Source organism: Athene noctua, chromosome 25 (genome assembly GCF_965140245.1).
Source record: "Athene noctua chromosome 25, bAthNoc1.hap1.1, whole genome shotgun sequence".
Lineage (NCBI taxonomy): Eukaryota > Metazoa > Chordata > Aves > Strigiformes > Strigidae > Athene > Athene noctua.
Window position 1 is genome coordinate 2,092,497 of NC_134061.1, and position 27,737 is coordinate 2,120,233.

Here is a 27,737-nt window from a genome sequence, read left to right on the forward strand (position 1 = left end):
CTCCTCACGCCCTCCCTTCTGGTGCCATTCGTGTCTGCGCTGTTGAGCAGCCGTGGGGACCAGGAAACTGCACTGACTGAAAACTGCCTCTACAAGGAGGGGGGGGGGAAAAAAAAGGCAACTTGGAGACAGATCATTTTCCTGATTCTGATGATTGTATGTGAATGCCAGTGGAAGGAAGGGAATGGGAACGGGAACATGCAGCTGCAGCCAGGTGGGGAAAAATGAGACTACTGTCTGTGCCCGTAGCAGACTGGATTTGTTTAAGCCAGTTGTGAAACTTTTATTTGGTGTAGAAAAGCTCATCGTCATCCTTTCTTCTGGAGAGGACTTGATGTGACAGAATGTTTAACGGTAGGGGGTTTTTTTTAAGAAGGCCTGGCCTGCGTTGGCACGGACAGTTTGGGCATATCTGATACGTGAGAATAGTTCTGACTCCTTTAAAGGATTTTACAACTTCGGGTTTGAAACACGTGAAAAAATGTGAAAGGGCTTGAAAGCATTAGCGTGCTCGGGAGTTGCCTCGGCATAGTTCAGTGGCTAATGCTGAGGGAGGACAGTGTGTGATATGTCAACACGTAGATGTTTTAAGCTAATGTGTTTAATTCGCAGATAGAGTAGGCAAAGGGCACACCGTCACTGCAGCTCCGTTGATGAATGCAAGTTCATTAAGCCACCATACCTTAATTGCCTGTGACTTCTCCATGCCGTGGAATGAAGGCTACTTGAAAATATCCCATCTCCTGCACTTGGCTTTGTCTTCACTTTGGAATACACGCACATTTGACACTGCTTAAAGCCTTTGGCTAGGATCCACATTTATAAGCATGTAATACAGAAATTGGGGTCGTTAATTGATGTATCCACCTGGTTACTGTGCAATTTCAGGAAGCGCTCTGTAGAAGGACTGTAACTTATTTAAAACACTACTGTAAAATTTGATACGTAGTGCTCTGAGTTTGGGAGGATTGCTAGATCTGATTTTTATGCGTTTTTTTTCCAAAGACACGAAGCACTAGCAGCTTTTTATTTTCTCATGCAACTTGGTCCAGACTGTACTAATGTGCTAGTGATTAACTTGCAACCTTGCAGTGCCAAACTCTCCAAAGTTAGTAGGCTGCCAAAATTGTGTTGTTCTCTTCAGGAGCTTTTGTATTCAGCACTGTTAGGAATTCAGACAGCCTTTTACTGCAATTACATCTTTGTTATATGCAGTTCTCTTAAACTCTAACAAAAAGTATTGTTGATGGTTTTCCATGGTTTTTTTGCTCTGGATTAAATTATTGGCATTGAATAGTGGGTGTTTTTTTTTTTTTTTAAAAAAAAAAGTAACTTTGAATCTTTCATTTATATTCTGCTTTTTCAGAAATTGGTATGTAAGCAGCTGCTTTGAGAATTACAAAAAGTTGCTGGAGTTGAGCGTGGAAGAACTCTCTTCTAGACACCAACTCCTCAATGAGTACACGCCTTGCGAAACTGTAACTGAGCGTTACCTTTTATTGGAGCTGTGCTCTTGCCGTGGCTTTTAAGTGCCCCTCAGAGGCCGGTTGTGGAGGCGAGCGGGGTGGTCCTGGGGCATCACAAACCTCTCGGCCTCCTCTGTGGAGATTGTGATCCGTATGTGCCGGAGCACAGGGCCCCGCTCCTGAGATGGCAGCTTCCAGCCAACTTCAACTCTAACCTGTTTAAATATTGTGTCTAACCTTAGGGTAATGGGATCTAACAGCCTGAAATTAAGCCGGAGAAGCTCTTTGAAACAAGGTTGCGTTGTGCGATGTGTTAATGTATTCCCAGGCTGTTGCAGGGGAAAAAAAAAAAAACCTGAAGGTCTTCACCTTCTTTTACCACTGGGGATGTTTACCTGTGTCTTTCCTAGTAGGGGTTAAAAAGGTTATAAGTAGCGGAGCTCCAGATTCAAATACACCGAGGAGGACTTCACATCTGGGAGAGGAGGAGGGGGAAACTCGATATGTGTTGTCAACTTCTGGCAGTAGATCTGCATAACGCTCATTCTTCTGTATTTCTCAGTTTCAGTAGGTCAGAACTACGATCCTGAAGTCATGGTATTGTTTGTCTTTGGTATCAGATTGTTTCCATGAGAAGTTGTAAAAAGATAAAAATGGTTTTGGTTTGCTGTGGTCATTCTAAAATACACTGGGACGGGGGGGTGGGCGTGTTTCTACGTTCTTGTACTGATCTTGTTTCTCAGGTTTTCATTTAGCCTCTGCCCACAGGCTGACAGCTCAGCATCTGCAGGTTGTTCAGCAGTGGGGTTCCTCCAGGCAGGATTAACACAAATTACCAACAGGTATTCAGCCTGTCCTTCCCTCCGACCGAGGTCACTGACATGCTATCGCAGAACAACAGGTTTGTTGTCTGTTGGACTCTAAAGATAGTTGGGGTCAAAATTCATTGGGTCTAAACGATGGAGTCAGCAATCAGCTCCGCGCTCTGTTGCTGGAAGCCCATTTCCAGGCTAGTGGGTTGTGCATTAACATTGTTCCCTTCTACGTCTTCAGCTCTCCTATAATGTCTCCTTTTCTGCCTCAGTATTCCCCAGAGTTTTCAGAAGAAAAGCTAAACCTTTCCTCTTTGTTGCTCATTGCCCAATGCTTGCTGGCATTTTGATGTCCTTGGCATGTATTCTGTTTAAATGGTCTATCCCATCCCTCTTATGGTTGATTCTAAAAATCTTGAAACTCCTTAGTACAGACTAGTAGTTTAAAATTCTTCTACTTGATCCTGTAAAGAATTTTTCTTCTTGAATTTGCTCCGGTACTGGTTTTTTGGTTTGAGATTTTTTTTTTTTCTACAGCTAGAGTTGCTTTATAGTAAGCATTTATGTATTGCGTACCCTAGCATGGTGGTTAACTCTGATTAAACACTGAGCAGAGCCCTGTGAAACCAGTAGTTAAGACTAATGTATTCATGCAGTTTCTGCATTTATGTTCTCTGTGAGCAGAGGTTGGTATTAGCTCTGACTTAAGGCTGAAATTGTACTATTCCAGAATAAATAGCACTTTAAATTTTATAAGAATAAAAACATGTTTCTAGTTACTTTTCTTGCATATGGAACAACTTAGCTGAACATCTTGTGACCGTTCTTAGGCTGCCTCTGAAACAGAATACCTGGATCCCTGTAGCGATACTTGAGTGTGGAAGAGAGGTCATTCTGTAAATGAAATTGTTCCTTCAAACAAGCTTTCTCATTCAGAATTCCCTTTAATGAAGCTGATATAGTGGTACGTCTGTCTTTGAGGGTGTTTACCTCTCTGTATCACAACACTTTCCAGTACTTCTTTTTGTCCTTTTTTTCTGTGACCATTCAAAGCTTGTAACTACTTCAGTAGCTGACTGAAGCTGTTTACTGATGACTGAGCTATTGACTACTTAGGCCAATTTTGAAAGTACCTGAAAAGGTTGCTAGGCCCTTGCTAGCGTTTCAGTGTCCTCGGTGTCTTCCCACTTCAGTTTGAGTGATGTCAGTGGGATGGCACAAGCAGCTTGTACTAGGAGTGCTTTCAAAACTACACCGAACTGCCAAATGTTTATTGTATTTATAGATCTAGAGTTATCCATCAGTATGTCTACGTGGAAAGATGTATTGTCATATTCAGGCTCACCAAGTTTGGTAGTTCACGATGCTGATGCGTGGTGGAAAGTATTGCTCGTTTGTTCTGGTGGAGATTTGCATTTCTTTGATACCTGGTGGTTGAGTATAGAGTGACATAGGTAGCAGAACTTGCAAAGTGAGGTCCTACCTAGCTATTTTAGGATTTTTTTTTGTTGAAGGAGCATAGATGTACATCACCTTGGATGCAGTGAGTGGGACTTGATGAATTAGGAAGGAAGAAGCAACACCAGGTCTCCTCTCCTGGCTCTGCTAACTCTAAGCTGCAGGACAGTTTAATTCCTGAGGACCAATTCCCTCCCCCTGTCTCTCCAGCTTGGCCTCATCATTCGGATCTCTGCATGTACAAATAGATCCAAGGCTGTGTAAATGCCATTCTGCTTAATATTGTGGTTGATTTTGGATACCCTTGCTGAATGGTATACAAACTCCAAGGTAGGTCCTTGGTTCTGAAGACAATTTTTAAATAAAATCGACATTCCGTTTTTCTTTGTGGTTAAAACCAAACACAACCACCCTGCTGTGGATATTAGTGTGCTTTTCAAAGTGAGATCCACAAATTAGTTAAACCATAAGGCATCCTGTTTGAAATAATAAGATTCCTGCTGCACCGATGTAAGCACTTAATGTCGAGGGAAAGTTTTGTGCTGTGTTTTACCGTTTGTGGGGAGTGTAGCAGTTGCTACCAGCGCTGCTGGTGGGGTCCAGGACGCTGTTCCTGCTGCACGTTTACAGTTTCACAGGGCAGCTTTTGTGACTCGGCGCAGCAGAAAACTTCCCTGCGTGTGCGAGTGCAGCACTCGGATGGATGAGGTGCATGTCTATGTAGTCTGTGAATGTGGGAGATTTATTTTTCTGAAGGAAGATAATATAACGTGGAACTCTGACAACGGGTGGCGTTTCTTTGGTTGCTTGCATTTTTATCGTTCTGGATTATTCAATCCTTATTGATTTATTCAGTAACTACAGCATGTTGTTGGATTCGGCTGGTTCAGTTAATTTTAAATGTTCATGAGTTACAAAAACATCTCTGGGGCTTATTTTGAACAAAGTAGTCTTGTTTTTCTGTTTCAGAGGTACATGCTACAGGGTTCAACTACCAAAATGAGGATGAAAAGGTTACTCTCTCCTTTCCCAGTACTCTTCAGAAAGGTAAGAGCTGTTTTCATGCTTTCTGCGTTTAAGATGTTTGCACTTGAAAAAGCTGGAGTAGGACAGCTCTGTCTTTCCTGAAGTTTCTGACTGCCAATGTAGTGCTCCCTAGGGAGTCTGTCCACTATAAGTCACTTTGTGAGCCTCTGGAATTGAAAAAGTTGTTTCACTAATGGTGATTTTTGCTTCCAACACCTGAGGTGACTCTAAATTATTTACCTGCTATTGGGAGTTAGGCTCAGAAGCTATTTATGTTAGCTACCGATCATCTGTTTTCCTCTTACTGAGAATGAGCTAATCTGAATTACTGCGGTATTTTCCTAGGCGTGAACGTACTAATTTCTTTTGAAACCGCTACATTTTTTTGCTCTGAGGAGTTTGTCCGTTGAAATTCAGCTCCTGAGTTTGAATAAAGCAGTTTTTCATCTTGACAAATACAAATATAAAGATTCTGGGGTGATAAGACTTCAGTGTTTTGTTCTGTGGGATACTGGCATACTGCCTCTCTGATCAAGATCAGGTTTCCCTTTTTGCACTGAGTCATTGAGGGCAGGATAAATCCTGAGACTAATTGACTTATAAGCTTGAACACAGCCAGTGCTCCATCTTGGCTTTTGTAGATCTCGTAGGATGCTGTTATTACTTAGTAGCCATCCTATATTTTTGCAAACTTTACTCAAAGGTAAGGATTGTAGGATCGGACTTCTCAAAAGGCTTCAGGCAGGTCTCTCCTGGTTACTGCCCTGTGTTTAGAAGATGAGAACAATACTGCCACGGCCTCTGGTCTCCGATTAATGCTAAAATGCTGCGGTGAGTCTGGCTTTGCCTGCGTTGCTCTGCTGGAGCTGATTTTGTGTGAGGAGAGTGAAGGGTTTGAGGGAGGTTGGCAAAAAAATGATGGGTGGAGATGAGTTGAAGGGACATCTTATTTCAGAAGGGCAGTGGGCCAGCGGAGTGGCCTGGCCTGAAGGTCCAGACAAATAAATGTTCTATTTGGCACATGCAAATAACAATGTCCCATCTGTTTCTGTTACAGGGACAGGGACGCTAAAGATAGACTTTGTAGGGGAGCTGAATGATAAAATGAAAGGTTTTTACCGGAGTAAATATACCACCCCTACCGGAGACACACGCTATGCTGCTGTCACTCAGTTTGAGGTATGGGCTATATTTTTGTTTTCAGGGAATGTCATTCTTAATATAGGATTTATGTTTAGAAGAAGCAAAGACACGATTTCCTAGCTTTAGCTATACCCTCTGGGTAAATTTCAAAAATCCGTAATTATTTGCTTCTTGCTCTTAGTGTGGATGGGTATTACTAAAAACAGCCTTTACATTGTGACTTCAAGGTCAGTAAATTCTGGGTCTGGCAAATTCCCCAGCCAAGGATCATGCTGATGTGTGATGCATCGTATATATACGCTAGCTGAAACGTTGAAGAACAGCTATTTATTTAGATGTGGTCAAACACCTCCGTTTAACTTTCCTTTATGAAGTATATTAGTTTTTTTAATAGGACACTGCTTTTATCTCGGTGCCTTAATGACATCCAGAATGTGAGCCAGATTCTCTCTCAAGTATTATGTAAACCCTGGACGTAATAACAGAATTTTATACCATACTGTAATTTCATAGTTATCTGCCTGGTTACATAAAACCACAGAGTACTTACCTAGTACAAATAGAACATTTCTTGGGTGCAGTCTACTGACGGAATATAAATAGGTGGTCTTGTATGTACGGTCTGTGAACGCCTGGGTGCCCTCTCTGCTTTCACATGACTGAGCTTTGCTCCTGTCATGACTCTGCTAAATTTTGCTCAGACTGTAGAATTCCATCAGAGCACAGAGTGCTTTTCAGCTGCATTTTTTTTTTTTTAAAACCAAGAGTGAAATAGGTTATCACAGCGAGAATAAAATGCTCTAATGCAGAGGTCAAGAGTGGCAGTGAAGCAACTCTACAGCAATGACTAGCCATCATTCACCCAGCTTTTTGCCTGTAAAATATGCTGAATTTTTGTGTGTGTTTTATTGCCACAATCTCTTGTGAGTTATTTGTTTAATGCTCTTATTTCCTTCAGGCTACTGATGCTCGCAGAGCTTTCCCTTGCTGGGATGAGCCTGCTATTAAGGCAACATTTGATATTTCTTTGGTGGTTCCTAAAGACAGAGTAGCTTTGTCAAATATGGTAAGTTCTTGATGTGCAAGTAAACAGTGTTTTAAATGAAGCTGTAAAAACACCAGCTGATTATTTGATAGTTAATAGTGTGTCTCAGTAACTGAATTAGGAATATAGGCTGTCTTGGTAGCTATTACTAAGCAGCAATAAATTGAGAGAGCTTTTAAAAAGATTATTGTGATGTCAGATGCTAGCACAAAACCTAAACAGGTTGTACAAACCACAGTGGTGGTGCTTTAAAAAAAAGAAAAAGAAAAGTCTTAGCATATGTCAAGCCACGTGCTGCTTGCTTGATTAAGAGTGACTGGAAAAAAAATAAGCCTTTGTGCGTTTATATAGCTGTTATAGCTACATAAGCACTTGAGATAAATAAGCATGTTTTCTGCTCTAGAGAATTTCTGACCAGAGCTGGGATGAAATGTGTGAGTGGAAGTACCTCTGTCACAAATACAAGTGGGCATTTTCAGGTTGCTACTTCAAATACGGTGCACATATTTCTAGGTTATGTTGTTGGAGAAGAGCGAGTCGGTCTAAAACCAGACTTTTTTTAATTCCAGCAGCGAACTTTTCACAGTTACCTGTAAAGTCTGGCCTTGCCCGCTGACCACGTGGTTATGGTTTCTGTTTTAGAATGTAAAGTGAAAGTCTGATGCCATGCTGGGATGTGGGTAATAGTCACCTCAAAGGACAGCAGCTGGTCGCTGATGTGTTCAGCTGCCTTTGCTGTCACGGAATAGAACTTCTATATTGTAGAAGTGCAACTCCTTAGTTAGGAGGGGGGAACTACATTGCGGTCTGTGTTTTAAAATCATAAAAGAAGTCCTTTCATTTTAAATGCGTGACTCATAACGATGGAATAGTTAGCCAAATGCATTGTGTAACGCAGTTTCACTTCCATGAAACTAACTGATTCCCTTTCATGTTGAAAGAACGTCCTTGACCGGAAGCCGTACCCAGACGATGAAAATCTGGTGGAAGTGAAGTTTGCTCGCACCCCCATAATGTCGACGTATCTTGTAGCGTTTGTGGTGGGCGAATATGACTTTGTAGAGGCCAGGTCCCTCGATGGCGTCTTAGTGCGTGTTTACACTCCTGTGGGCAAAGCGGAACAAGGAAAGTTTGCGTTAGAGGTAAATGTGCTCAGGGTGGCTCCCTCGCTGCTGCGGCCATCGCTCTCCTCTGCTCAGTCCGTGCAAAGCCCGTGAGGCTGGTTTTTGGCTTTGATGGCTCAGAGAGGCTGGGCTTGATGTTAAACAATTTCAGTTTTGGACAAACTGATGTCTGTAATGACGGAAACGTGCGGCTGAATTCAGTTCTGATACGGTGGCGTGGACTTTGCTCCAAAGATGATGAGAAGTGCCGAAGGGTAGGCTACAGCCTGGAGAAACAGGGCCGGGAGTCTTCTAAACTCTTGTGCTCTCGAAGCTGGGAGTGGGGCTTCTGGAAGGAATCTTGTGTATGCTGCTTTCTGAGGCTAGTTTCAATCGTAAATCTTCAAGTTTTACCAATTGTTCCAAGTCAACATAACATTTCTCCTCTTATTTCTTACAGGTTGCTGCTAAAACTCTGCCTTTTTATAAGGACTACTTCAATGTTCCTTACCCTCTTCCTAAAATTGATCTCATAGCTATTGCAGACTTTGCTGCTGGTAAAGTAACTCACTTTATTGATGAACTGTATTTTATTTGAATTTTAAACATTTAGGAAGAGGTGTGTATCAATATCAATAAACCTTTGTATTTATTTTATAAAGGTGCCATGGAGAACTGGGGCCTTGTTACTTATAGGTATGCTGTTAAAATACTGTCTTTCCCCCTCTTTGTTCACTAATTCTTGGAAGTAATTGGATTAGTTTTAGGGAGCTGTGATTATTGGGTATCATCCCAAATAAGGCTGAGCAAATACCTTCAACTCTTGCTTCGGTTTGGATAATTTTGACTTCTGCAGCAGCGTGCGTTATTGTACAAATCTTAAGAAGGCAAAAATGAGCTATTACAACTACTGTCCAAGGGCGTGAGGTTTTTAAGTGTCTGGCAGCACTGCCTGTTCTACAAGAGAACTTTCTTGGCCCCTTTTTTCCCCGTTAAAGTTACGTACTTAGTGACACAGCTGGAATTGTTTCTTATTCGACGTTGTAGGCAAGTTGGTAATTTTAGCAACCACAGCATAACCATGTGGATATGAGTAAATCAGAAATATTAACTTGCCTTCCTTTTCAGTTTTTTTTTTTCTTCATCTGATCAAGCTTTTGTACTTTTGCTTGATATTATTACATTATCTGTGCTCATTGTTAGAATTATTTTCCTTAGTTTTGTACAACTTTGTAAGCTTTGGACTTTAAACCCTGAAATAGTTTGAATTTCTTCTGCTAAAGTTTTAATTTGGCCTTAAAAAAAATGACAATGGAAATTTGAGCCCAGGTTTAATATCTCCTTGTCTGCTTATCGCAATTCTGATGAAATCTAGTATTTTACTTCCTGGGGTGGGGGGGGGGTGGGGGTGGGAAATAATATTTGTCCTGGATAAGTAGAAATTTTGGAAGCCTTTCTTAATTGTGCTGTTAATTTTTCCCCCCCTTATGCTCAGTTTGGCACGCTTGCTTTATCCCTTCGGGGACAGAAGGTTGGCATAATCTGCAGGCACCGTCTGTGTTTTGAGATGCACGTTTCCCCCCTTTGAGTCCAGAAGTCCCTTCTGACTGACGCACTGAGTCCTGACCCTGACAGGAGGGTTGTTGTGTGGTTGTGTGCGCGTGTGTCTGTGTGCACGTGTGCCCTGTGTGGAGAACCTCGTGTGTCTGCGGTGGCGGGTGAAACCTGGCTGGTTGTGAGCTTGGAAGAGCTGGGATTCCTTTGGGGATGAGGGAGGCAGAGAAGAGTTGCTGTGCATACATCACGCAGTGCAAGGGGAGTTACAGTTAAGGTTCCTAGATTAGGTAGGTGAGCTATTTTATAAACAAAGGACAATCTTTCTTGTTCCTGCCTGGGTTTTTGCACTTGTCTTCTTGCATGCCATAAGGACTTACTGCTCCAAAGCATTCCAACAGCTGTGGAACTTACCAAAATAATTTAATGTCTAAACTGAAGTAGCTTTTGGTTTGTTTTTTTTTTTTGTTTCAGTTGCACTGATCACTTTTTAGCTTGCTTAGGTCATTTAACCTACTTTTGACTGTTGTTTTTTCCCTAGGCATTTACCACTCTGTTCAGTTATCTTTCTCTCTTAAATACAGGGAGACTGCATTGCTCATTGACCCCAAAAATTCCTGTTCTTCATCTCGCCAGTGGGTTGCTCTGGTTGTAGGACACGAACTTGCTCATCAGTGGTTTGGAAACCTTGTGACCATGGTATCTAACAGTTACAAGTTCTTCTCATTTTCTTTGACATGTGCTACGTATCGTATGTGTGTTCAAGTCTCCCTGAATAGCAGGCACACTATCTTTAAAATAAAAAAAACCCCAAACATAATTAAATAGCGTTTTATTACTTTCTTACTAGTGTATTCTTTGGAAGTATTCCTACATCTTTTTTATGTGAAGTAATGTTCAGTTGTTTGAATATCGTCCTGGTTAGAGATGAGCAAGTGTTCCATGGAAAATGATTTTGGTTAGTCAGATTACTTAGAAGCAATAATCCACTGTTTTCCTTTCAGGTAGGTGTGATTCACTCATCGGGCTTTCATACCAAGCGGGCGTATCAGTACCAGCTCAGCACTGCAAATTGTTCTAGTCCAGTAGCTGAAAAGTTGCTCAATAGTAACTCATAGGAATTACTCTGGATGTATGGGGAGCCAGCTGTCTGAATGGTTTGATATTTAAGTCATTTTGGTGGAAATATAAGCATATGTGAGGCAGCCAGACTGAAATCTGTAAATAAATTCCATTTAGTGCTAAAAACTGAAACCTGTATCTGTCAGAGCTTCTGCTGTTAACAAATGGCTTCAGCTTACTCTGTTAATGAGATCTGACATTCCTTTTCCCAAAACCCTGCAAGCAGATGCTTGAATCCAAAAATTTCCCAGGTTAGGAAGTTTCTTTTATTGTAAGAAACCGGTGCGTTTGGTTAAAAGAGCATGGCTTCTGGAACCCCAAATCTGCATCGTTCTGGCTTTTTGGCTGCTGAAATGAAGTGTGAGTGGATGGAGGAAAAAACCCAGTGTAAATATTAATTGTAACACTAAGCAAAGTTTGTCAAACTCTTCTACAGTGCCGTGCCTCTTAAAATCCAGTCAGCTGTGTCCGTTCCTGTTTGTGGTAGTACAAGTAGCTTCCATTTGAGAGCAACACAATATTTAAATGGAAAAAATAATATTAAAATAGTATATTTATAGCTTTTAGTGCAGTTGAGCAGCTGGAAGCAAGGCGAGCTAGCATCACGTGGCTAGACAACACTGTAGGATGCGAGCAAGTGCCTCAGAGACTGTTTGTGACCCACAAACCATCCGTGGTCCTTCTGAGCATTGAGAACTGTGGCAGGAAGCTTGAGAAAGTCTCATTTACAAGAATCTCTAAAATTTATATTGAATTAGCTTTTTATATTTTCCTTTTGAAGTTCTAGGTCTTCCAAAAATTTTCTTTTTAAGTTACTTTTTCTCTTTGGTTATTATTTTCTATTCTGTGGTGCAACTGTGAAATAAGAAAAGACGATGCGGAAATTGAGAAATGCCCAAGTCATCTTTTTCTCTCTAATCTGAGGCACGTACAGCACAGCAGAAAGCCTCAATAGCATCACTGGTTTAGTGTGCCAGTACCAGATCTTACTGGCCAGCACAATATGCCAGTTCTTCTGTAGCAAAGATAAATGAAATAAGAATACTTCTAGAGGAAGAGAGGAGTTGGTGAGCAGTAGGTTGCCAGAGGGATAAGGGAGACAACAGGGAGGTGAAAAGATTTTAGAAGTCCAATGGAATTGCCCAAGAATCTCTTTTGCAGTTGTCCTTTGGCACCGATCTGTATGTATTGGAACCTTGTCGTGGAAACAGATGCGATCAGAAATGTAGAAGAAAATTGGATAGTCTCCACTCTAAAAATAAAGCAGGGCTTATCTGTGTAGAGTTTCGGTGACAGCTTTCCTTATTGAAATTCCACTGTCCCTGGGGTAAATGTTTCATTCATAGGAGAAGTGGTAGTTCTTTGTAGAACAGCAGCTCGCTGCACTGATTCTACAGCCTGTTCTGCCTCTTCTGCTCGAGAGCCTGTATCCTCACAGCCCCACTCCTCTGAGTTACCCACCCTCCTTACATTTACAGAGCGCTTGGTCAGTGCAGTTATAGAAAAGGGTGTTTTCTCCCTCAGTTCTCTGTAGCTTGTTCCTTACCTCTCCTACTTCGGTTAAATATTAGAAGTGAAAGGAAGAATTTAAGAATGTTACATGGACATTTTAACCTTCAAAAAAAACCAAAGCCCACCTTTGGTGAGAAACAACTTTTAACTGTTTACTAGATTTCAGGTTTCCGTAGGCTAGAAGGCTGCTTCAGATTCCAGGTTCCCTCCTTTACGTAAGCATACCCTTTAGCTAAAAAACCAAACCCAAACAAACCCAGTCTTCTGCAGCTGCTGCTGTTCGGTCTGGACAAGACACTGTCATGTGGCCCACAGGTCTGTGGCTTTGCTGCTCTGTGGCCTTGCACGTCGCCGACTCTCCCTTAGTCTGGGTGACATTCCTGGCTGTTCCCTCTGCTCTGACCTCCGATACAGTCTCCGGGAATTTTTTATCTGTACCTGATGCAGGTCTCCCCCGTGCAGAGTTTCTAAAACTTAAGGCAAGGGGAAGACAGTTATTGGGTGCTGATTACTCTCCTTGGGCTGATGACTACTTTATAGAGAGGAATTTGTGCGCACAAGTGTTACCTGTTTCTCGGATTTGTACTAAACCAGGCCGTTAACAGCTTATCTTTGCTGCCAATTTACTGTTGATTCAATGAAGCTGTTGTAATTTTGTTCTTTAGTCTGCTCTGCTTTCTTATCTTTGCAGGAGTGGTGGACCCATCTCTGGCTGAATGAAGGATTTGCCTCCTGGATTGAGTACCTATGTGTAGATCACTGTTTCCCAGAGTACGATATCTGGACTCAGTTTGTTTCTGCTGATTACACACGAGCTCAGGAGCTTGATGCCTTAGACAACAGTCATCCTATTGAAGTAAGTTCAATCCTTGCTATTGATTGTCTCTCTTTTTTTCTTGTCCCATTAAGAAAACGGGGAACTTTGCAGTCGTTCGTGATGCAAAGGAAAATCAAAGCTTGCATTTACACTTTGTAGATTTTTTCTCTACTTGAATTAGTATTTCCGAAGTGAGGTGTGAGGGTCTGATGATGGCTCCTTCTGGAGTTTTTCTGCTCTTCTGACTTGAAAGGGCAAAGTTGTGATCAAAACTCATCACTATTTCTGTTTTGGTTTGGTTTCTGATCGAGGTGGGTAGTTTTCTGGCCCCTGAGCGTGCTGAAGTAGTTACTGATTTGCTCCAGTGCTTGACAACAGAAACTGAAGTGCAGCAGAGCCCAGAGCCCAGGCTACCAAAATTCGCTGGGCTTGTACTAGTTTTCGTCTGAGACCACAGTGGGTGTTTCTGCGTTGTACTCCCAGGACCGGGAGAGGGATACAGACAGCACTGAAGCAAGTAGAATCCAGCTGGGCTTGCTGCTTCGGAGCAGGGCAGTACTTCGGGGAGGAGGAGCTCTGTTACAGCAAAACTGGGAACTGTGCTACAAGAAAACTCCCGTCCAGTTCCTAGAGATCTCCATGGACAAGTTTTCTGATGTCTTAAGAACTGTTTGGTGTAATAGATGTGGGAAATTACCTTGCTTTGTACAGCAGGTCATTGAGTGTCTTACTGAGTGCATTTCCTGAGCATTTATTGTTCACTGTCACAGAATTAAACAACTTCCACTAGGTTTTTTTGCTTTAGGGTAAGTGTTGAACCAAATGATTGAAGCAAGATCCCTAAGTCTACTTGATTAAATACCAAAATTAAAATATGTTTATCTCCTTACCCAGCCATAAGTTTGGGTGTGGAGATTCCACTGAGGCAATTTAGTGATGGATATGCGTGTGCTTTCCTCAGAACAGTCAGCTCCTTAAATGCTAGAACAACTAAAATCAAAACCTTATGGTGGTTAAAACTGTTCTCACTGTTAATTATGCTGTTTACCACAGGTTAGTGTTGGCCATCCCTCCGAAGTAGATGAAATATTCGACGCCATTTCTTACAGCAAGGGAGCATCTGTAATCCGAATGCTACATGACTATATTGGTGATGAGGTAAAAATTGTTTAAAAAGCCAAATGTAGATTATCAAATCTTTTTTTTTACAGTTAAAAATATGGTTTAAAAAATAATTGTGTATTCTATATTTTGAAAACTTTATCTCCAATTTGTATTTGGACTCTATTTGAACTTACTGAGAAATAAGATAGTGGGGAAATATGGCAGGAGTTAGAGGTGTATATAGTGATCCTAAAGTTCCTTGGCTGATTTTTGCATACAAACGCGGCGCAGAGGGAGGATAGAAAAGACTCTGTTCTGGTGCCATTACATATTCAATTGTATGTTCCCAGGACTTTCGGAAAGGAATGAATTTATATTTAACGAAGTTCCAGCAGAAGAATGCCGCTACAGGTAACTGGGGGTTATTGTATGCTTAAGAAAAGAGATTTTTTGGAGACAAACTCTTTAGTGCTTAAGTGCTGGATTCTTAAACAGCTGGTTTTCCACCTGAGATAAGGGAAGTGCAAAGCAATAATCGGCTTGTTTCCAGTTCCATACAAAGTGTCCCCTGCCCTGGCGGAGTGCAGCATCCTCTGGGGGTTCTGTGTCTCAGGTTTGTGTGGGTGAGGTAATCTGAAAGGGCTGCCTTTGCCGTTGAGAACCACATCTGCCTAGTAATCTAATTTAGAAACAGAGTATCTTGATTTGCCAAGTAAGCCTTTTGCAAGCTTCCTTTTGCAGTATTGATCGCACGTGTGATTAAATTGTTCAAAGTCTTGTCTAACATCTCGCAGCGCTTTCTTTACTTAAACCTTTTTTTGTGTGTGTTGGGCATAAATGTGGAAGTGGAACATCATGCTCTATCAGCCTAAAACAGTCCTTGTTGCTCGGTCAGCTCTTTTGACATAATATATGAAAAACTTAAGCAAAAGGTTCTTCTGTTAACCATTTTGAATATTTAATGCTCATTTTTATTATCACAATGTGTATTGATTGCATTCTTTCAGTAGTAAAGAAGCTTTCTTTTCTCCTCTCCCCCATGAGTGCTTTAAAGTATTTCATTTTTCTTGCCTGTTATCTGTTAGAATTTAATAAAAACACAACCCAAACACAAAGGGCAAACTGGAGGAACAATACAGTCTCCCCCCTCCAGTGCCCATGTAGTGTCCTTAATAGCACCTGACACGTCAAGACCCTGGGAGTCCTTAGTCAGACTTTTCTTCTGCAGAGGATCTCTGGGAAAGCCTGGAAAAAGCGAGTGGTAAACCTATTGCTGCTGTGATGAATACATGGACCAAACAAATGGGATTTCCACTCATTTATGTGGAAGCTGAACAGGTAAATATAACTGTGCGTTTTTCAGCCCTTCAGATCAAAAGTTCTGCCTTTAACTGGGGTTTTGGATCACATTTAGTAGTATCCAGTTATTTGAAAAATTCTCTTTGATCGGGAGTACAGCAGGTTGCTTTGTTGGGTGACAGTTCTGTTTCTGAAGGGAGGGGAAGTGCAGCTCACTTGAGGAACCTGGTGTAAAACCATCCAGAGTTATTCCACGAGCACTCTAGATCATGTGCTTGGAGTTTGCTGACATGGCCCGTTTGCCCTTTGTGTATGAAATGAGGGGCGGGGGAATATCTGACTTAGCTCCCCTTGCCACACATTTTCCTTCTCCCTCCAGTTACGCTTATTCCACAAGATTGCAGGGTGAGTGAGGATTACTGGCTGGCAGCTGAAGGCAGACGACAAATTCAAATGAGAAATAGGGGGTGTGTGTTTTAACAGTAACAGTGGTTAATGCATTGGAATAATTCTTGGTGTAGCTCCTTTTTCTAGAGGAGAGCGCAAGTTACTCCATTTAACAGAGGGCACGCAAATGTGATATACAGGAGCTGAGATTAGATGTTCTGATAATTCCTTTCTCTCTCTTTTACTTTTTTTTTCTTTTTTTTTCCTCAGCAAGAAGACGACAGAGTGTTGAAGTTAGTCCAGAAGAAATTCTGTGCCAGTGGACCATATACTGGTAAGATGAGCGCTAAGAACAGGAATGGAGTGTTTGTTGCTTTTCATGCAGTGGCAGCGATTTCGAGATGAAACAGCTGCTCTGCAGAGCAGGCAGGTGCTCTGCTTGGATTCAGGTGTTTAAGTATTGTTAAAACTTCAGAAAATCTAAGGGGTGAACACTCTCACACATGTGGTTTCCATGTCCTCCTGGCACGGAGAACAGCGTTCATCTGCAATCTGAACCGAAGTGCAGTTTTCGTTGAGGTGTTTCTCTTCTGATGTCCTGGTTAAGGCTGGTGCTGCCGTCTGAGGAGCTCTGTAAGCTGCTGGTTTTACAGTAGTGCTGAAATCAAAATGCCTCATATGGCAGCCAGCTCTGTCTGAAGAGGCAGATTGCACCCATCTTCCATGCTTATAGAAATTAAAACGTTTAGCTTGAAAGGCGCCTTGGAGAGTCTTGGTTTTTAACCCTAGAACTGCTGTTGTTTTTCAGATTTATGCCTATTTAAATTTAAGTAGCCTTGCTTAAACTGCTGCTGAAACTTGCTTGAACATCAGGCAGAGTTTCTCAGTGTTGTGTGCATACTTTTTCTTCCTTAGGCCTTCCTTTTTATTGTTTCTTCTTTTAGGGGAGGATTTCCCCATGTGGATGGTCCCCATAAGTATTTGTACAAGTGATGACCCCGCCTGTGCCAAAATGCAAGTATTGATGGACAAACCAGAGCTCACCTTGGTTTTGAAAGACATCAAACCAGACCAGTGGGTGAAGGTGGGTTGCCACGAAGGAGAACATATTACCGGGAATAAGTTTGAATGTCACTTTAATGTTCCCTTGCATTTTATTTTCCTCTTCTCTTTTTTTTTTTTTTTCTTTTTCTTTTTTTTCCTCCCTTGCAATCTTGTATTTCTTATGGAGGGGCCCCTCTGTGGTGCTATTGAATATTGGCTCCTCTCTATAATGCTTGCTTAGTGTAGTCCTTCGCCTTCCAAGAGCAGTCTAGACAATGTAAACTTGAACCTTTTAGGAGTCCGAGCCCGGAAAAACAGTGTGTAATTAGAGGCAGCTTTTGAGTTGAAATGTGATGGCTTTTTTGGTATCCCATGGCAACCGCAGTTTAGTTAAAGTCCATCCTGAGCAAAAATAGTCCTGTTTATCTTTCATTAGCGTGAAGGTTTTTCACTGGCTATTGCCAGACAAGTACAATTATTTGTAAGTGAAAAAATTCACTATTGAGGTCTACTGCAGACACCAGTCAAACTGAATTTAAAAATTGAAAGACAGCAACTGGCTGGGACTGTGGCTGTATGAGCTACTGAGGTTGAAGAGTAATTGTTTCTAAGCTGGAGCTGTATTGTGAAATAACATTAAGGATTAGTCTCTGAATATTAATTAAATCTTCCCATTTAACTAACACGGGCATTCCAGTGGTCAAGCCTGTGTGTTCTCCTGAATCACCACATCTATCTGGGTCCCCCTGGTAATAAAGAGGGGCATGAAATGAATAATTCTGAAAACGCCCTGTCTAAATGAGGGTAAAGTTTGATATTTCTGCCTGAGAAGGCAACGATCCAGCTCAGTCACAGGTGAATTCACAGGACTGCTGGCTGCAGAGGTGGTCGGTGAGGTTTTTAGTGAGTGCTGCAGCCCTGAGGAGTTTGGAGTGACCCAAACGGTCACAGCAGCAAAGGGGGTGATTTCCTGATGAGCTCAGCAATGGTTTTGATTTATGTCAGGGACTGCTGTTCAACCAACCGCAGTATCTGACCATCTACACTGAAATGCCAGCAGGTAGTAGCGTGTAGGTAGCATAGTTCATCAACCTTACTGACCGTGGCTCACCCTTCTGCTGGGCAGCGGTGCTTGCTCTCCTTTCTTAAGAAGATGGTTCTGTCAAAATTGAATGGAGCAGGTTGTGGGAGAGAGGTTGCAAAAGATTCTAGCACCCACAGTCTCCTGCATTTTATCTTCTTGGCACGTGACTACCCTTAGTTCAGTTAGGATTTTCTCCTAGAAGAGAAGTTTCTCTTTTCTTCTTACTCCTAGTTTTAAGTCCAGCCTCTTGTTCCTTACGCCAGCTCACTCTTGTCTTCTGTACCCCTTAGTGAGCACTTCTGCTTTGAACTCTTTAGTCTTTCTCACTTACTTTATGATCTGGTTTTTTTTGTTTGTTTTTTTTTTTTTTTAATTAAATGATAGTGACTGACTTCTCTGAGCTGCAGTGCTTTGAGAAATTCGTAGTGGTCCTAAAAATAAAAAGCATTTCCTTATTTGTTCCTTACTTTTAATTTTTGACTCTTTTTTGGTACTTTTCAGTTAAACCTCGGAACAGTAGGCTTTTACCGTACTCAGTATAGCCCTGACATGCTGGAGAGTTTAATACCAGCCATCAAAGACCTCTCCCTACCCCCTGTGGACAGGCTTGGTCTGCAGAACGATCTTTTCTCTCTGGTAAGCAACTCTTTGCTATTCTGCCTAATAACAAGAGCTACAGTAACTGCAGAAATGGGTGTCTGAAGAGTCAGTCGCAGTTTCTGGAGGCAAAGTGCCTTTGGGATTACTGCATACATCTAGCTGTTAATTAGCTTGACAAGTTCTAACTTGTATTCTAAGACTTAAACCCTATGGAAGTGGCCTGTGTATAACTCCTGTTGCACTGTTCTCTGCAGGGGTGTATCATACTATAGGTTTTTTTTTTCAAAATTGTTTTGAGAACTTGCTTTCTTTTATCAAAATAAGGATATTTTAATGATTCCCCTCAATGACTTTATCAAGTACCGTCAGCACCGTGTGCTTTATTCGGTTGGACTTGCTATAACTGTGCTGGAGGAGCTGGCTGTTGGGGATTCTTAGGGTTTAAAAGCAGGGGATTAACCCCAAAGCAGGTGATGCTGGCTCTGAACAATTAGTTACTGTACTCTAGTTCAGGTTGTACTTTCTTATTCTTGCTAGTCAGCAAATATATGGAAACTTTTAAAAAAGTAGGGTTGGTACCCTTGCTCTCCACCTCCCAAGTGTGTAATTCTTGTCATGGCTTAGTTGAAGGGGGTTGAAACTGTACCCTGAGTCATTTCCTAAATATTGCAAGGCTAATGGGACAAAAAATTGAGCAAATAATACATGTAGGAACATTGTTAGACTCCTATTTTGGTTTCAGTTTTAATCATGTTTTTACCATAGGTGAATATAGCTTAGATAATAAAAATTTATTTTCGCCTCTTTTTCTGGTACCATAAATTACTGGTCTGGTTCCAGAGTAACAAAAATCTGAGCAATCTGGACGTAGCTGCTGTAGGTATTATCACTGCACTAAGAAGTGTCTCTGTGATGATGTGAAACAGGGAAAATATAATTGTCCTGGCAGAGGTGGAAAGGCAGCACTTCTTGCATTCATTCCTGGGAAGCAGGAGGCAAAGATGCCTTCTGCAGTTTTACACTCTCAATTTAATGAAGAGAAAAAAATTAAATTTTTCAATCTTTACAATTCTTAGTTAACATTTTGGTGAGTGTTGTATCTGTCTGAGAATAGCTCAGGGGGTTTGCTTTTTCTTGCCGGCATTGTTGCAGTTTTGTTAAGTCACTTAATCTCCTGGTCTGTTTCTTGTTTGCAAAATGTGCTTATAACGATATATCCGTCTGCTTGTAAAGTGCTTACCTGTGTGTAAAAAGCGTTGTGTGCCCCCAGCAGACAGCTGAGGTGCTTTGACGAGTGTTAACTCCCCTTGGCAGAACCCCACGACAGAGAAAATAGAGTTTATATACAACCTGGGCAAACTGAGCAGGAAAGACTGTAAAATGATGTGATGAGCTATTAAACGTCTTAATTCTGTTTGGAAATAAGATTAATCTGTGTCTTTTCCTCTCCCAGGCCCGAGCTGGAATCATTAGCACTGTAGAGGTTCTAAAAGTCATGGAAGCTTTTGTGAATGAGCCAAATTATACTGTGTGGAGCGACCTCAGCTGTAACCTGGGGATCCTCTCGACTCTCTTGTCCCACACAGACTTCTATGAGGAAATCCAGGTGTTTGTGAGAGATGTCTTTTCACCCATAGGGGAGAGACTGGGCTGGGACCCCAAACCTGGAGAAGGTAGGAGACTTATGTGGTGAAACCCAGCGGCGGTTTTGAAAAACTCATGTTGTAAATAAACCCTCAAGATTTTGGGAAAGGGGAGAGAAGGGAGGAAGAGGAGCCTGAAGTAGGCATTCCGGGGTATTTTTATACTTTAAAAAAGACAAACAAAACAGCTCTTGTTATCAGGCACAAGCAAAAAGGGTAAAACTTTTCTCTTCGTGGGCACTGACAAAAATTCTTTGCTTCAGCTTTGCATCTGTTGGAATGCACGAAACTTGTTAGCCTACAAGGATGGAAAGCTGTGTACATGCACGTTTACTTGTGCTAGTCTGTCCTGCTGTAGACACAAGTGGTTAATATTACTGACTTAGCTCAGGTTACAGGCCTAGCCTCTTGTGTTGGGGCTGGAATCATCCTCTCCTGACCCTCTTGCCATAAAAAAAAAATATCAGTGTGTTCTCCAGTGGGCACCAATGAGAGTGAGGAAAGGCCTAGTCACTGTAGATATCCTCAGGAATGTGGAAGGGTTGTTATATAGCTCTGCCTGGATCACTCGAGGTGAGAGAGCACTTAATTGCTGAATTGTGTCTCCAAATATTTTTTTTTTTCCCTCCTACTCACTCATTAGGTCATCTAGATGCCCTTCTAAGAGGTCTGGTCTTGGGCAAACTAGGAAAAGCTGGGCATAAGGCAACATTAGAAGAAGCCCGACGTCGATTTAAGGACCATGTGGAAGGAAAACACGTGCTGTCGGCTGATCTGAGGAGTCCTGTAGGTTACTGTAAAGTTTAGTTCCCAGAAAACTGTCCCCGCTCAGCACAGTGTGCACTCAACTCTTGTATTTCCAAGGATAGGGAAACTAGAGGAGACCAGTGACAAGGCATGAGACCAGCTGGTTTCAGGAGAGGTGGTGGGAGCTTGGATAAGTCCAGTTATGAAGAAAATTATATTGGGGAGCACGGTACAAACATCCCAGTGTCTCTTGAATCAAGTGACCCTCATCTGTTGTGGCCAATGCTGAGTCGTAACTCCGCTGTGCTGCACTGACTGCCTCACAGCAGCTCTGGTCTCTAGATCGTGTTGCTTTTTGGGTTTTGAAGACTATTCCAGTGCAGTGCTGAACCGGAGCTGCCCTTTACTCACTGACATCCATCCGTGACCAGCCTTTGTCCTCCAGGTTTAAAAGCACCATGGTGGTGGGAGAGCTCTGCAGGTGTCAGCTTGGCCCTGCAGAGCCCAGTCTAACCATGGTGGATACAGCCTGAGTCTACATGGAGTACTTGCTAGCTCGGTGTTGCGTGGTACAAAGATTTCTTGTTCTGGTGTTTTGCTGTGGTTGGAATACTCAAAATTCTGCTGAAATTGAGGAAGGGGAGTTGATGCATCTTTAAAAACTGATCTTAAGGGAATTGGTGCTGGAATCTTCCAGATCTGTTCACTTGTCTCAAATCTAACCCAAACATGTAGAAATTAATTGGTCGCATTTGTAAAAGTGTGGTTTTTGAAGGACCTTCCTTGTTTATGCTCTATCTTAGGTATATGTAACTATTTTGAAGCATGGAGATAATACTACTTTAGACACTATGCTGAAGGTGAGTGCACGCTTTGTTAACACTGTCAGCTTATGCAACAAACGGCTAAATATTCCATTTTGTAGGTTCCTCTAAGACGTAGTTTATCTGCAGGCAGGCTCAGTGCAGCGCTTTACAGCTGATGGGCTTCATTTTGGTGTTCCTTGGGCCGTGCGTAGTGTGAAATTGCCACCTAGTGGAACGTTGCATCTCGTATTTTAGGATTATTTTTCACTGCTTGGAGGCACGGTCCTACTTGACCTTCTATAAACAGTGGTGAAGATCAGTTTATTACTAATGGTCCTTTCTGCTGGTGTACGTGTAATGAGGTCCGTAATGTGGATAGCTGCGGGATGATTCATGAACGAGCTCAGTTTGTCAAACGTTAGGCTTGCAGACTAATCTAGCAGCTCTAGTGGTTACAGCACTGGGTAACAAGTCAACGTTTAATTAATACCGTGTGCTAACGCTATTCACTTTGGCTTTGAAGCTTCACAAGCAAGCAGACATGCAGGAGGAGAAGAACCGAATTGAACGAGTTCTTGGAGCCATCTCTCAACCAGAACTGATTCAAAAAGTTCTCACCTTTGCACTTTCAGTAAGTTCTTGGAAAAGCTGCTGCTTCCTTACCTCGTGAGAACGAGGGGTGCGTTCAGAGCACGTGGTGACAGAGCACTGGCACACGTAATGCACTAGAATAGGAGTAGCAGCCTTAAACTTTTAAGATACAACTCAAAGATTTAAGCTTTATGGGGAGAAAAAAAAAAAAGCTATCGCGGACAGCTTTGGTGTAGAAATGCGTAAAGCCAACACGCTGTGTTTGTTGAAACAGTCTCGAATGCTTGTCTACATTTTCATCTTCAGGAAGAGGTACGTCCCCAGGACACGGTATCTGTTATTGGTGGAGTAGCTGGAGGCAGCAAGCAGGGGAGGAAAGCTGCTTGGAAATTTGTAAGGGACAACTGGGAGGAACTTTATAATCGTTACCAAGGTGGATTCTTAATATCCAGACTAATAAAGGTATGTGCAGCTGTGAGAAAACGCCTGTTCACACACGTGACCAAACTAAACTGTTACATCTGAAACGCTGTAAGTGCTTACCCTTGGTTAATATTTTTTTTTTTTTCCCCTCAGCTAACAGTGGATGGATTTGCAAATGATAAAATGGCCGCAGAAGTTAAGGTAAGAAATTTTAATTGAAGAAGTGATTAACTTGATCTGTGACAAACATTTGTGTGCCCCAGACCGTAAGCACCTGATGGAAGAGCCACGAGTGTCTGAGGGTTTTGTTGTTGAGCCGTGGCTCTGCCTGTGACTATTTTGACTGTTGCCTAGTCCCCAAATTGCACTGCGTTGAGTTATTTTTATTAAAATGTTTTAAATTAGCATTTTCACTAAGTAATGTGCAACTTCTAGTGATTTCTATTTCGTTAGTTCCAGTCGTTTAAACTTTTATAACATCCAGCACAGTTTGTGGCAGCAGTTTTGAGACTCCCTAAAAGACAAACTTTAAAGATAATTGGAGCAAAACCTGTAGTTGTTACAACATCCACAGGAAGCTGAGGAAGCTTAAGCCACCACTTTATTCCTCCCCAGACTTGACAGGGCACATCTGGGGCTGACTGCCCTAGCACCCAGGGACTCCTGGGGGCATTAATTGGCAGGAATTGGCTAAATTCCGTACTACAGGTCCAAGTTTTATGTGGCCATTTGTTCTGTGTACCGAGAGCGAGGCTTTGGCACGAGGCAGATTAATGTGTTTGCAGAGAGTCTGTCTTAAAGTTGGTGGCTCGAGGTGATGTGATTTCATTCCTGGGCTCCCCTCTGACTGGGGAGTGTAGGCGCTGGTCTTGGTAGAGTTTTGAGAATGTGTGTAGGTTTTGTTATTTACTCTTTGCCTGCGCTCTTACAGGGACTCCTTCTTGGAAGAAGCAGCTTAAAAATATGGCCCTTCATTATCACTTTCCTGTTAGGAAAATGCTCAGGAGGAATTCTTACTTCAAAGATAAGCTGAGCCATGAGCTCTATCCATCCTTTTTTTATCACCTAGTGATCTCTTCTTAGAAAAGATTTAGTAGCATAAGTGATTTTACAGAGAAATCTTCCGCTATCGGTTTTTTTTTTCCTTAAAGAACATTTTGCAAAGCATTTACCAGAACAATCATCCCTCACTAAATCATAACCGCTTTCCCAGAGAACTTCCTGAGACTGTACCCAGCTTCTAGCTGGAGTCCTGAACGTGTCCGAGTCCCGAGGCTGCACGTTGGTGGGGGGTGATGTGCCAAACACTGGGAGCAGCCTGCGGCTACGCCGCCTTACTCTCCCCTTCTACCAGTTGTAAAGTGCAAAGTCACTGGTGCAGCTTCTTCAGCCTCCGCTAGTCGCAGGGGATGGGTATTGTTGATTCTGCAGGAAGAAATGTGAGACTATTCAGCAAAACTCTTGAGTGCTGCTGGTGCTTGGAGGTCATTATGCAGCTTGGAAAGAGGCCTAGGTAGAATGTGAAGAAATCTGATACCTAGACAAATGCTTTTGCAAAATGGCCTTAAGCTTCCGTTAGTGTTTCTTCCAAGTACCCAGAAATACACCCTGGATTTGCTGCTGTCTTGTTGCCTCCCAGTGAGGGGCTGGATTTTTTTTCCCCCTTCCACGCGCCGTTTGCTGTCGCTGGCAGCAAGGACGGGGCAGGGCAGGCGGCAGCGTTGGGGCTGCTCCGCAGAAACGCTCCCGTGGCTTTAGCAGAGAAATGGAGGCGTTTTGCTGTTCCCACTCTGTGCTTCTTGCAAACTCAGCAAACACCCTGCAGATTTTTCAGAGCCTGTGATGTTGGCGGGAGCAGATCGCGTGAACTGTGGTCAGACGAGGAACGTAAACGCACAAAAGCGTTTTTCTATAGAACCGAGGGAATTCGGCGACTTTAAAAACATAATCTTGTCTGTGCCTGCTTCTACCCTTATGGATGGTTGTGTGCTTTTTATACAGGCCTTCTTTGAGAGTCACCCAGCTCCATCGGCAGAACGCACTGTCCAGCAGTGCTGTGAAAATATTCTGCTGAATGCAGCTTGGCTGAAGCGGGACGCCGAGAACATCCACCAATATTTTCTGCAGCGCAAGGCCCCACCAGCCATGGTGTGAATCTGTGCATGCCACTGCTGCAGTCCTGCTGCCGCCTCATGGGGAGAGGGAGGAGCTACCCAACAGCTGAATCATATGCCAAGAATTTGGAGTCTTTTTCTCAAACCAATGGGGATTGGACAATGAATGTAGTTAACTGGTTCCTGCTCACACTCCAGATTTAAATTCTATTAAAATTATCAGCAATTCAGCAAAAAAAGAAAAAAAGAGAGAGAAAAAAAAAAAATAAATCTGTAAATATGATAGTAATAAAATAGAGCATAACAAAACTGTGAAACTTCCTCAAGCCTTGTCAGTGGTTAAAATATTTAACACCCCCCTCCTCCTGACACTCTTATTGACAGATGTTCTGTTTTTTACACCCTGCCCCAGCCCTACCCCCGCCCTAAAAAAAAAAAAGGAAACCAGTGGTTTCTAGGTCAGTGGAATTTTGTGGAGAGTCTGGGGCAAGAATGGGTTAATGCCTCTGAGCGTTGTGTGGAACAGGTCACTCGGAAAGGCAGGTAGCTGGTATAACATAGAGTCTGTGCATCATCCTAAGTGCAAGGTTTTGGGGAGATGTTCCTGCAACCCCCCCCCCAATCCAAGGATAGTAGGTTCCCTCCCTTTTGTGTTACCTCTCAGCAAAAAGAAAAATGTTCTGTTGCTCTTCGGTTTTTCTCCTTGGTTCCACTTGCTGATGTCCTTCTTAGAGATAATGGAATTGTAAGGAAACATCTTTCATAGCCACATTAAATAAGAGAAAGATTCATGCAATTTATTTTTTTTTTTTCTTACTAAATTGCACCCTCAAAATGCATGCAAATGAGGAGATAACTACTGTGTGACTGGTTCTCCTGGCTGCTGTTAGGGCAGGTCTCTTCTATTCAAGACACCGTTACTTGTCTAAAAGATCCAGCTTGTTCAATCTCCTCATGGCCGTAGCAACACTAGCTTTTCGTTCCTTTCTGTGATGTTGATGGTAATTTGATTCAGAAGCCTTAAATTAGTGATGACTGGCGTGATGATGAAGTCTAAGCTGTGTGCCATCATTTACTTCACAAAGCAGCGTGGTCTACTAACCAGACACAACACCCTCTAATACAAAGGTTGGAGTTCCATATATTTTTTTTTTTTTTTCTTTAACAGGAATTCGTATTTGGTGTGGCTTAACTGTATTTCAGAAGGTCATCAGACTAACTGTCAGACTGCTTCCCTGAAACATTTTTGTGCTATTGTTTAAAAAAAAAAAAAAAAAAAAATTTAAAACAGTTGGCGTTAATAAAAATGTCAATGTGAAATCCATGTCCTGATCTTGTGTTCTGTTTCAAGCCTGAAAGAGTGTTGCTGCTTTCAAAGGACCTAAACCTCTGCGGGAAGGAACAGGGAGACCCTTGTCCTCAGCCTCCTCCTCTCCTGCTGTCAGTGCTAGGTCTTAGGGCAGCTGAGGGAGCACGTAACGTCCTGATCGTGAGTAGATCTTGTGTAATCTCTGTAAAGATTGTTGTCGAGCGCTAAAGAACTCACCGGGACAGGATTTGGAAGGTAAAGGCAAAGGAAAATAATTGTGAATAAACAAATTTCTATGAAACAAACACCTGAGAAGTTGAGGGATTCTTCAAATGGCCACCACAATGGATCGCCCCCCCAAGAAATGGGCACGTTCAGAGTCAGGGAAGGTGACAGTGCTCTGAGAGAGGGACCGTGTGGGTTGGTGGCCCTGGGGCTAGTGTGGCTACATGGTCAGAAGAGACTGAAACAGGAATTCTGTTTGCCCTGAGTCATATCTGTTAACTTATGTTTTTTCCTGCTGTCAGCACTGCAGAGCCAATGTGATTTCAGAAGAGTAAGCTGGTTTCTCTTCTGCTTCTTGCACATTGACAAAATAACATGCAAAGTTGTGATTCCAGCATGACTGGTGATGTATGAAATGAGAAGTACTGTAGCTGCAAGTTGAGGTGATCTTGTTTTGACTTTAAACAATGCAAATGACATGCAAGCAGTTGAAGGAGAGTGACAGAAATAACAAGCTTGTGGTCAGTGAGCAAACTGAATAGTCTCAGCAGACTGACTAGTCCTAGTCTCTCCTGCCTGCAAAGAAAGTAGATTTTAATTCTTCGTGAAAGTAAGTTTGGGATTTGTCCACTTAATGTGAGATGTTTTGTTTTTCTTTTTTTTTTTTTTTCCCCATTGGAGACAAACTGATGCTCAGGAGAGCGTCAGGACAAGAACAGCAAGAGGGATACCCCAGCCATACAGAAGCTCTTCACAAGGACTCTGTGTGTCCCTTCAAGTTAAAACACATTTCAAGAAGCCTGGATAGATTCTTTCTTCCCTCTCGAGCAGTTTCACTGGTTTCTGTGTCAGATCTTAAAGACCTGAACTACGTAGATAATAGTGAGGTCCTTTATTCCTAGTAAAGGCTTATAATGGAGCTAAAAGCAGCACAAGTTTTCCCAGCAGCAGCAGTAGGAGTTTGCCTCCATCTCTCTTCAACCCCTCTCAGGTGTAATGAGATAATCCTGCCTGGGTGGATCCTGGTGATGCAGTGATGGCAAAAATCTGCGTTAATTCTTGCTCACAAAAACACCGGGGTGAAAATCTCCTTTAATGGCTGGAACAGAAATGTTTTCTTAATTGAATTTTTTGCATGCACCCACTCGTTCACCGGGAGGGCTGTTGGTTCCCTGAATGGGCTCCCTGGGGAAGTGGTGAAGGCACTGAGCCCGACAGAACTCAAGGAGCATCTGGACGATGCTCTGAGTCGTCTGGTTTAATTTTTGGCAGTCCTGTGAGAGCAGGGAGTTGGACTTGATGA

At 42.4% G+C, this 27,737-nt stretch overlaps 1 protein-coding gene across 1 annotated transcript in view; it reads left to right on the forward strand.

The window, feature by feature from the left end:
• Nucleotides 1–26,446, forward strand: part of NPEPPS (aminopeptidase puromycin sensitive) — a 39,481-nt gene extending 13,035 nt beyond the window's left edge. Inside the window, exons 3-23 of the mRNA XM_074926489.1 lie at nt 4,706–4,783; nt 5,820–5,941; nt 6,864–6,971; nt 7,892–8,092; nt 8,514–8,610; nt 8,716–8,749; nt 10,192–10,306; nt 12,933–13,097; nt 14,112–14,216; nt 14,513–14,573; nt 15,391–15,500; nt 16,119–16,182; nt 16,793–16,932; nt 18,478–18,612; nt 20,030–20,249; nt 20,863–21,005; nt 21,770–21,826; nt 22,296–22,403; nt 22,670–22,825; nt 22,940–22,987; nt 24,788–26,446. Coding sequence (XP_074782590.1) covers nt 4,706–4,783; nt 5,820–5,941; nt 6,864–6,971; nt 7,892–8,092; nt 8,514–8,610; nt 8,716–8,749; nt 10,192–10,306; nt 12,933–13,097; nt 14,112–14,216; nt 14,513–14,573; nt 15,391–15,500; nt 16,119–16,182; nt 16,793–16,932; nt 18,478–18,612; nt 20,030–20,249; nt 20,863–21,005; nt 21,770–21,826; nt 22,296–22,403; nt 22,670–22,825; nt 22,940–22,987; nt 24,788–24,940 — 2,420 coding nt within the window. The 3' untranslated portion in view covers nt 24,941–26,446. The remainder of the gene's footprint in view (nt 1–4,705; nt 4,784–5,819; nt 5,942–6,863; nt 6,972–7,891; nt 8,093–8,513; nt 8,611–8,715; nt 8,750–10,191; nt 10,307–12,932; nt 13,098–14,111; nt 14,217–14,512; nt 14,574–15,390; nt 15,501–16,118; nt 16,183–16,792; nt 16,933–18,477; nt 18,613–20,029; nt 20,250–20,862; nt 21,006–21,769; nt 21,827–22,295; nt 22,404–22,669; nt 22,826–22,939; nt 22,988–24,787) is intronic.
• The last annotated feature ends 1,291 nt before the right edge of the window (nt 26,447–27,737 follow it).